The sequence below is a fragment of the Ursus maritimus genome, unplaced genomic scaffold, assembly GCF_017311325.1.
Source record: "Ursus maritimus isolate PB19 unplaced genomic scaffold, ASM1731132v1 scaffold_41, whole genome shotgun sequence".
NCBI lineage: Eukaryota > Metazoa > Chordata > Mammalia > Carnivora > Ursidae > Ursus > Ursus maritimus.
In genome coordinates this window covers 111,176-122,064 of record NW_024426564.1, presented here as the reverse complement: position 1 = coordinate 122,064, position 10,889 = coordinate 111,176, and the positions used below count along the sequence as shown (strand labels likewise).

General features: G+C 42.6%; 1 gene segment (V, D, J or C); it reads left to right on the top strand.

Moving 5' to 3' along the window:
• Positions 1-8,067: 8,067 nt before the first annotated feature.
• On the top strand, positions 8,068-9,297 carry LOC103681910. The segment is given in 2 exon segments: positions 8,068-8,389; positions 8,550-9,297. Coding segments are annotated over 2 exon segments (411 nt in total).
• The last annotated feature ends 1,592 nt before the right edge of the window (positions 9,298-10,889 follow it).

Below are 10,889 nucleotides of genomic sequence, written 5' to 3'. Positions count from 1 at the left end.
GCAGAACAGGGGCCTGGATGCTGAGCGTCTCTGACTGAGCCACTCTGGTTCCAGCTCAGTCTGTGGTTGTCTGTCCCCCAGTGTCTGCTTGATACAAAATCATAGAGACGCCGAGATTATAGGAACCAGAAGTCACATCCCCACCCCAGCTGTTCCTTAGTGACACTGAGGAGAGTTTGATGCCAAGAGTCCCTCAGCTAGGGAGTAGGTAATTTCCAGGTAAAATCACATGGTCTCTTGCTCATCCTTGCAGTGAACATCCAGCCCCACAAGTTGTTCAGGGTATCCTGGTGGGTGTTGCTGTGTCTGTGAAACTTTTAGAGGCACACGGTGTGTCTGAGAAGGTGGCCTCTGCCCAGTGTCTTCCTGACAGAGTGTGGCAGGAGAGGTGATGGCAGAACTTCAGCCTCAAACCAGGTTTTAGTAGAGAAAGAGGGGAAGGGAAGAAAGGAGGAAGAACACATGTACCCGAGCAAGGAAAAGAGAAGCCCAGGACCTCAGCCCTGGTTTATTTTCGAGTAAATCAGGTGGTAAACACAGGCTGATTTTCAACTGAAGAAGTAGAGGCAGAAACAGAATGGAGGAAGTGGGTCATGGCTAGCCAGTTAAATAGATCAATTGGCTTTCTGACAGTAGGAACTCAAGGAGATCCTTCTCAGAGCCTAGGAAATACGGTGAGAGAAAATGCTCTTGCACTGATGTTTCCTAACAATATAAATAGATAGGCGACACTGAGGGGGAGATCCTATAGATGTCTCTAATTCTTGTTTTGCAAGCTGTCACAGGGAGCCACAAATCATGGGATTGGGAGACTGTATGGGGGATAAGTGAAGTTGTACAAAGAATAATAGAAAAGCAGTTGTCTGTATTGCAGTGCAAGACTTTGCCAAAAAGGCTGCAATCTTCTTTATTTTTTAAAATATTTTTAAGGTCTTATCTGTTTACTTTAGAAAGAGAGTGAGAGACAGCCAGAGCATGTGGGGGGGGGGATTTGGGGGGTGCGGGAGGTGGGGAGAAAATCTCAAGCAGACTCCTCATTGAGCGGGGAGCCTGACATGGGGCTTGATCTCAGGATTCTGAGATCATGACCTGAGCCAAATGCAAGAGTCAGTTGCTTAACCAACTGAGCCACCCAGGTGCCTGGTGATCTTCTTTAATTATTATCCACTTCAGTAGATTTTATGAATGAGCTGTGATTAGAATATTAATACATTTCCCTATATATTAGTGTATATTCTTGGTTTAAATCAATTTTTTATTGGTTTAAAATATAAACTTTTTTGAAACCTCTATCAATATAACTACATGTCAGAATGTACTTGAAACAATTCAAAAAGGTATATAATAAGGATTTTTCTCTGACATTTGGATAAAATGGTAGACTAGGGTTACTGTGAGCTCAGAAGGTAGAGCTGCTATTCTGGATCTCGTGGTTGTAAGTTCGAGCCCCATGTTGGGTGTTGAGACTACTTAAAAATAAAATCTTTAAAAAAAACCCATGCTAGATTAATAATGCATGTTTACCTCTTGATTTTTCTAAAACTCTATTAAAAAAGATAGTAAAGATATCTGAAAGGGCAGAAAGCTGCAAACACAGAGAGAAATAGAAAAGAAGCTCCTAGCAGGCAGTGACACCAACTAATTTTAGAAAATGAGCTGTAGATGGAGAGGGGCAAAGACTTGCATGAAAGACTAGAGAAGGGTTGGGGCTCCTGGGTGGCACAGCAGTTAAGCGTCTGTCTTTGGCTCAGGGCGTGATCCTGGCGTTACGGGATCGAGCCCCACATCAGGCTCTTCCGCTATGAGCCTGCTTCTTCCTCTCCCACTCCCCCTGCTTGTGTTCCCTCTCTCGCTGGCTGTCTCTCTCTCCGTCAAATAAATAAATAAAATCTTAAAAAAAAAAAAAGAAAGAAAGACTAGAGAAGGGGAAACCCAGGGCTGGTGTGGAAGCAACTTGGTGTGTGCTGTGCCCTCAGGAAAGGGTCAGGGAAAAGAAGTACCACATAGTTTGGATAATTGAGGAAGATGGTGTTGCCCACGTTGGGGTGTGTGTGTGTGTGTGTGTGTGTGTGTGTGTGTGTGTTGAAGGTATTGAGGTGGAGGGAATAAATTACGTGGGCCACATGAGAAACTGTCTAAGTCACAGAACAACCGTGTACTCCTCGGCCCTTTATAAGAAGCAATGATCACTTCTAAACCCAGCACAACACTGCAAGTTGGTCTTTGAGGAATTGAGAGGAGCACATAAATAATTTCCCCTCATCTTGTGTATTACTATGCTTTTAATTTTTGCTCATCAGTTCAACATTCCTTTACTTAAAGAAGTTTTTCCCTTCCTCCCTCTAACCCCTGGCAACCACTGATCTTTTTACTGTCTCCATAGTTTTACCTTTTTCAGAATGTCCTATAGTGGGTATCAAACAGAATACAGCCTTTTCAGATTGGCTCCAAGAAATAGGAAGATCCGTAGGAGAAGGAAGGGAAGAATGAATGGGGAGTAAACAGAAGGGGGAATGAACCATTAGAGGCTGTGGACTCTGGGAAACAAACTGAGGGCTTCAGAGGGGAGGGGGGGTGGGGGATTGGGATGGGCCGGTGATGGATATTAAGGAGGGCATGTATTGCATGGTGCACTGGGTGTTATATGCAAGTAATGAATCATGGAACATTGTATCAAGAACTGGGGATGTACTGTATGGTGATTAATATAACAAAAGAAATATTATTTTTTAAAAAAGAAATATGCATGTAAGTTTCCTCCACATCTCTCCATGGCTTGATAGCTCGTTTCTTTTTAGCACTGAATAAGATTCAGCTTGTCTGGCTATACCATAGTTTACTTACCCTTTCTTCTACCGAAGGACATCTTGGTTGCTCTCATGTTTTGTCAAAAATGAATTAAGCTGCTATAAACATTTGTGTGCAAGTTTTTGTGTAGCAGAATTTCCAGCCATTTGGGTAAACACTAAAGATTGTCATCGCTAGATCATTTGGTAGGAGTCTGTGTAGTTGTGTAAGAAACTGCTAGTCTTGTGTTCCAATGCAGTGTTACCATTGTGCATTCCCGTCAGCCATAAATGAGGTTTCCTGTTGCCGGACAGCCTTGCTGGTATTAAATAAAATCCAAACAGATAAGCCTTGAAAATTCCCTGGGCAAAGATCACTTCCAAATCAGTTTAGTCCTACAAATAAAGCTTGATTTAGTTTATTTTGTCAGACCAACTTGACCTGCATCGTTTTGGCTGTGCCTTTGGAAATCCTAAGCGAAACTTGAACTGTTTCCTAAGTTTGATGTGAGGCACCCACTGAGCCATCTCTGATATCAGTTACAGCAACTCTGGTATTATAACCAGTCACTGTGAAGAAGATACGCTCCGGTCTCCTCACTATACAAACTGCTTTCCGACAATATACCCCTGAGCTCCATTCCATGGTTAGGTTTGAGTGCTCCCAACTCATGAACTCTCTTTTTGGGATGTGCACATAACACTTGTACTAATTAACACTTTGGTGAAATTCATTGGATTGACCTGGACTATTTCTGAGTTTTTGACACCAGCATTTGGTGGTGTTAGTGTTTTGGATTTTGGCCATTCTAACAGGTAAGACCTGTGATGTCTATTTTTTTTTAATTTAATTGGTATCGTGTAAAAAACACTTACCATGAGATTTTTTTTCTGTTCCATGAAAATCCATTGCTATTCCTTGCATTTTGAATGACTCTATTACTCATGATTTTGTAACATCATTCCCAGTTTGGGAAAGGAAGCAAAAAACTTCCAGGATTACCCTAAACATCCCCATCTCTGTTGTAACCAGAGACAAAGACTGCTGACCCCAAACCTTAAGCTGAAACTTGCATGTGGAATGATTACAGCACACACTGAATTCCAGCCTGCTGTTGTTTATGTTGATGAAAGGGCATTGATAGGAAGGCCTGTGCCCCGAAAATTCAGATGGAGGTAAACGGGCAGACTCCCAAAGCTGGGAGCAGCCAGCTTCTTGAAGAGGGGACCTGGGCAGTTACACAGCCCCCCGCTCTCCCAAGGAAGCCTGCCCTTGATTTAATGCTGGGCCCTCACTGTCTTGAAATTCATAGTAATTTAATCTTTGTCCTTGTCCTTTCTAAGTGAGTCCGTGAGTGGGAGGAGCAAGTGCCTGAGCAGAGAGATGCATGGGGCAGCAGGACACAGGCAGGAGGCTCCAGGTCTGGGTCACGGCAGGTGGTGTGTGCGCTGAGTAGGGGGCAGGGCCACCTGGGGTCTGTGCCTGCTTTGGACTAGCTGGGGTTTCGATGTCAGCAAAGGGTGCAGTAAATATTGTTGGGAAATTACCACAAAAGGAAAGTGTTTGCGGGGATGTTTCAATAAAGCTGTTTGGCAGTTTCTTATACAACTAAACACAGTCTTACAGTCCGATCCAGCAGTGGCTTCCTGAGTATTTACCCAAAGGGGTTGAAAACTTATGTCCACACACAGATTTGTACACAGGTGTTTTACGGCAGTTTATTCACAATTGCCAAACTTGGCAGTTCACAGCATGTCTTTCAATAAGTGAATGAATAAACAAATGGTGGTCCATCCAAGATGGAATATGATTTGGTGCAAAAAAGAGATGAGCCATGAAGTGATGAAGGCATAAGGAGACTTTATATGCATTTTACTAAGAGAAAAAAGACCATCTGGAAAGGCTACATATAGTATGATTCCAATTCTATGACTTTCTGGAAGAAGCAAAACTATAGAAGGAGTAAAAGACTGTGGATGCCAAGGGTTGAGCGGAGCAGCAGGGATGAAGAGCACAGAGCATGGTCAGGGCAGTGAGCCCACATCTCCAAAACGACAATGGTGGACACGTACTTACATTTGTTCACACCCACAGAATGAACAACAGCAGGAGTGAACCCCAGGTAAACTGTGGGCTTTGGGCGACCTGACGTGGCAGTGTAGGCTAGTCCGTGGTGGAAGGTGTCCGGGGGAGTTGACCGTGGAAGAGGCGATACCCGTGCGGGGGCAGCGGTGCACTGGGACCTCAGGACACCTGCCTCATTATCTTGGAACCTGGTTGAAATGTTTGAAAATAATAAAGTCTTTAAAAAATTAAATTGAGAGACATGAAACTAATATGCATGAAGACTTAAAGCATTTTCAAAAAATGGTCCCCAAGTAACATTACCTACTGACACCTTTTCCCTGCTTTTTGAATAAAGATCTTACATTTTCATTTTGAAATAATCTCAAAACTTGTATAGGTATCCCTGGCTGGAAATTTTGAACCTCCAAACTAAAGTCTTATGGAGAAATCCAGAATCCAGTAAGCAATTAGGCTGTTTTAGAAAGTGCTCCCAACTTTTCATATTGGTGAGCTCACCCACCTCCCCTCGGTTGTCTCCACTGCGGAGATTCTTTCTTTTTTTCATACGATACATAAATAATATGTAACAGATACCTAGAAGAAATACAACTGCAGAAGAACACCCTGTTTACCCATGGCTCAGCCTTGGAGGCCCCTGGTCTCACTGCCTACAAAGGGCTTTCCACTCAGTGAATAAAGTTCCATTTTTTTCCATGTTAATTTGGATTTAGTTCTCCTTGGCACCTTACTGATCTCATGGAAGAAATGAAAACCCAAACAGGACCTCATCCTGAGGATTGTGTGTCTATTCTGAAGAGGGTCAGGGTCAACCTCAGACCCACTATACCCTGTGTGGTTGTGAAAATGGACTTGGGGTCCATGATGCAGGTAATTTCATCCCACTCTGACACCAGTCCACACTGCACACAGACAGTTCTCAACACATATTTGCTTTATAGTATCAAAGGAATTTGGAGCTGGATGAGCCCTTAGAAATTCTTGAGTCCAACTTCATTTTACAAAACAGAGACTGTAACCAAGATGACAGTATGGAACAATTAGGTACTAAATGAGCTGTGTGAGAAAGAAAGTGGGTTTCCTACTTCCTTTAAAACATTCTTTCCCCTGCCTCTGTGCTGTGGGACCATCCTGCTGCGTAAAGAGAAAGTGTTTAATGCAAGCCCAGCCATTTAGATCTCTGCAGTTTGGGTCTGATAAAGCCGTGGTCCAATCAGTTTCAATGCCTGAATGGAGAGGTCCACTTTGTGTAAAAGTCTGAGACCTTAGGCAGGAAGGGAGACTCAGGCTGAGCAGCTGTTACTCTACCAGCAAACTCATGCATCTCTCACTGTTTCTGTAGGACAAAGCCAAAGGTGGTGGTGCCGTGTGAACACCGACATGCATTTCTAAGGACTTTTCCCAAAATAGCAAATACATTTCTTATCCCAGGTGGACATCCCTTGAAGTCACAATGACTATAATGACTATATTTCACACATTGTCAGCAAAATGATCATTGGAATGAAGACTCATGTAGCTGGAAGTCCATGAAGATGGTAGATGAAGGTTTTCTAGGCCAACACTTTAACAAAAAGTAAAGCAATATTCTATGAAATCATCATGGAGCTGGGAATTTTGTTCCAAGAATGGCTGTTTCTCTGCAATAGTTAACTCATGGAAGAGAGTCATTCATGTGAATGGCCATATTCAGACCATTACATTCGTTGTCAGTGTCACACCTCACAAGTGCAAATATGGTCTTATCGGTCTCTGAGAAGAGGGAAATTTGCCCAGAGAAGAGTTTGTGAATGTTTATTTTATGGGGGAAAGGGACTTCTGCTTTTAGAAATGAGGTAGTCTTCATTCCCAGAGACGTTTTCTCCTGGTCAGTTCTTTAGGACCAGTTTCCTGTTGGTACCATTCCTGGAGTACATGCAATATTTATGCTTCCCCGGATTTATTCTCACAGAGGTCATCAGAAATTTCCAGAAATTAGGGGCGCCTGGGTGGCACAGCGGTTGGGCGTCTGCCTTCAGCTCAGGGCGTGATCTCGGCGTTATGGGATCGAGCCCCACATCAGGCTCCTCCGCTATGAGTCTGCTTCTTCCTCTCCCACTCCCCCTGCTTGTGTTCCTTCTCTCACTGGCTGTCTCTATCTCTGTCGAATAAATAAATAAAATCTTTAAAAAAAAAAGAAATTTCCAGAAATTAATGTGAGTGAGAAAGTGTTTTTGGTAGAGAGAGATAATTCTGGAAACTCAAGGACTGGAGAACTTTATCAATGAGTGTCAGGGAAAGAACACTGTAGTGGCGTTTAGGAGAAATCTGATGGAGTATGGAACGTGAAGCAGTGTTGCCAGGGAGTGGGAAGTATGACAGGATAGATGGCTGATACTTTAGAGGAAATGGTCCTGAGGCCATGAGTCAGTAATTGTATTTGAGGACATGCCATCTATTTTGATTTGAGATAATGAAATCACTTCACGAATAAACTTTTGCGGTTATATTTTCTGAGTTTGCAGGTTGAGGTTTCATCTGAATTTCTACTCTGTCTTTCAGTACTTTCCAGAATATAAAACACATAGCATTCAAAAAGATTTCTTAAATCATGTCGGATTTCTTTATGTGAATTAGTCCAGTCTTGGGTCTAAGTGTTTCTTATAGTTGAAATATTAAGAACTAATGGAAGTTATCCCCCCTGCTCCCTTATTGTTTAGATTTGGTCCTTTACTTTCTGTTTTAGTCATCTTAAGTAAGGGAATAGTCCACATTTTGACTGTTGGTACTCTCGATCCTCTGAAAAAAAGCAAGGTCACGGGCAGGACTAGCTAGGAGGAACAGAGCCTCATATCAGAGGCATCTGAAATATCAAATGATCTTCTCTCTCTTACTCTAAGCTTGGGTTACACGTTCCTTTTACAAAGAGTTTTCTCCATGAAAAATGAGAATGATAGATTTGGCAGAAAGGGAAGTTTCTCTAACTTCTTTTTTAAGAGAATGAATCATGATTCCTTCCTGATTTCAAACATGTGCACCAGGCCTATCATGGAATACACAGCAGTAACATCTGTATCTTTCCAACTTACTATCAGTGACTCAGTGGTGCGCAGAGGTATAAATCTTGACCTCCACATTCTTGCTGTGCACTCCATCCCTGATCTAACATATAATTTGCTTGACTGATTGCCGTCTTGCTGCAGGTGAGCCCCTCAGAGGCACAGGCGAGGAGAAGCACATTTCCCCGGTGAGGTCAGTAGCGCTGTGACCACAACGGAAGTGCATCCTGTGCCGACGCAGAACACGTGGAAGGCTCGTTTTTGTGCATCTGGTGCACTAGACTGTGGCAGGAGCAGGGCCTTTTTCTCATTGGCTGGGGGACCATGTGGGAAAGTCCTCTGTTAGAGGAAGGGGACGGCCTGACAAGAGCAGGAGCTGAGCTGGCTGGAGGCTGCAGTTCTGAAGCTGGTCTAACGGGGAGGAGCCATGAGGACATCCAGGGGAGCTTTAATCATGTTCTCGTGGCTGCAGCTGAGCTGTGAGTTGTCAAGTATGGGACACGGAGGATATTAGTGGACGGTCTTCAGAAGTCAAGACTGGCTTTACTCAGGTTTCCCCCGTTAGTGTAGAAAAGAGCATTCAGAAGCGTAAGAACCTGGAATCTCTTCTCCTCTCTCTGACCATTTCTTTCTGCACAGGGCTCAGCCGAGGAGAGACTGTGGAGCAGCGGCCTTCTACCCTGAGTGTGCGGCAGGGACGCAGCTCTGTCATCAACTGCAGCTATTCAGACAGTGCCTCAGACTACTTCCCTTGGTATAATCAAGAGCTTGGAAAAGGTCCCCAGCTCCTTATAGACATTCGTTCAAGCATGACCACAAAAGAAGACCAAAGGCTCACTGTCTTACTGAATAAGACGGCCAGACATCTGTCCCTGCACATCGCAGACTCGCAGCCTGAAGACTCAGCTGTGTACTTCTGTGCGGCAAGCACACACTGCTCCCCAGACACCTGCTGCCTGCACTCCAACCTGCCACCGGGGCAGCCCCCTGGCCTTTGACACAGACCTTCCAGGATAGCGTTTGTGTTGTTGTCTGTCTGTAGGTGGAAGCTAATGTGTTCGATGTTAAAAGCATATAATAAGACTATTAGGATGGAGATGACGCAGACAGGGTTAGAACATTTTGTTGAATGACTGTTTTTGGTGGATACTTGAATGGAGCTAGTAATGTTTTATTTTGAAATTCAGGTTTTAAGAAAATTTACATTGGCTATTCAGAGTCTTCTGCTGTAAATAACCACTAATACAGTCCTTATTATGAATGGGCACTTAATACTAGTTTCAAAGATAGCATTTTTAATTTTTCTGATTCTAAAACATCACATGCCAAATATAGAAGTATGGAAAGTAGAAACATGAAAGTGATAATTCTGTAAACAGATAATATTGCTAATATTCCTTTTAGTCTCTACAAAGATTCATTAGAATTACATTCATGATTTTTTCACTTTATGGATTTTGATTTGAGCATTTCCTACTTCATCAAATCTTTCCCTCAACGATCTGGGTTTTTTTTTAATTTTATTTTTTTTTAAGTTTTCATTTAACTTGTGATTCAAAATAGCTCTGTGAGGTATTTTCATTAATTATGGTTTCATATTAGTTTTGTTCCTCTGTATTTGGCGCAAAGTTGACTGCTGAAATTTTCTATGTGCTTTGACCACTTTCTTGTTCAGAAACTGTGAACAGGTTTTCCTTTAAAGTGTGGGAGTGGTATGTACTATTTGTGCATTTGAGGGAAATTAAGATAGGGAGTGATTTGACAATGTGAGTTTCAGAAAACTCAGAAATCTACTCTCGTTTACAAAATTTTGTAGGTCTCTGTTCACAATTACCCTCTCATAGAATTTAGGAGACAGAATTTTGTATTTCACTCACTGGTATATTTTTAGTAAGTAGCACAAACTTTTTCACATAATTAATTACCAGTAGATGTTAAAGAAAGAAGGAGAATTCTGCTACTTACTCATCATTTGAATTTAAGCTTTATGATTGAATTAAACTTATAAATTGATTTTGAAAAGAAATATCCTTATTCTGTATATCTGATTATTTGATTGTTTTACAACATACTGTTTCTTTCCACATATATGCATCTCTTTTTTAATAAAGCTCAGTTGTTTGAAGATAATTTATTCTTGGACTTGTAATTTTCTGTTATCGTTATAATGAAAATCTTCCTTCTGAGATATGTGGGAAATTTTACATGTGTGTGTCAGCCACCTTACTAGTATTAGCAGATTGCACAAAGGCATTTGGACTAATGGCTAATGTAGAGATGACAGCTGCCAGCCTCCCTGCCACGTGTTCACGTTTGACAGAATTAAACATTACTAGCCACAATGCTCTTAAAAAAAAAAAAAAAGAAGTAGAAGTGGTATCTCTAGTGTTGGAAAAAAGTCAAAGGAAATAAAGAAGTTGTGTAAATATTTAATTCCCTCATTCTTCCACCCCTGCTCAAGGGTAGGCTCCCGTCAAGTCCCTCTAAGTCTTCCTAACTAACGGTGGATCTAACTGGCAATGGGCACAGTGAGAATGGTTTCTCTTAGCTGAGTTATGGTTGTGAGTTATTGCTAACTGGCTGTTCTCATTGGGAAACACATCAGATTAAATTCAGTCTATCACACAGAACAAAGGAGGTCAGGACTGTAGCCCAAGACGTGGATGGGCTCGATTCTCTGGCTCCTTGTACCCCCAGCTCCCCGCAGCAGAAGCAACGTGACTCCTGATTGGCCTATTTCCTGCCAGCCTGACAATGGGGTCAGAAGGAAGCCTGCGTCTATGTTATCAGTTCATTTCTTCTTAAGTCAGAAGCGAGACAGAGGGTGCCGTTGCTACAGGTTTGAACGCTCGATCCTATTTAGAGGAGCACTGGCGCAGTGGAAGCAGCAAGGGTTTAGCTGGAGTGTGCGGGGAGTCCGTAGCTCAGATCCAGACAGGGTCAGGCTTCACACCTTCACGCGGTGGGTGTGTCTGTCTC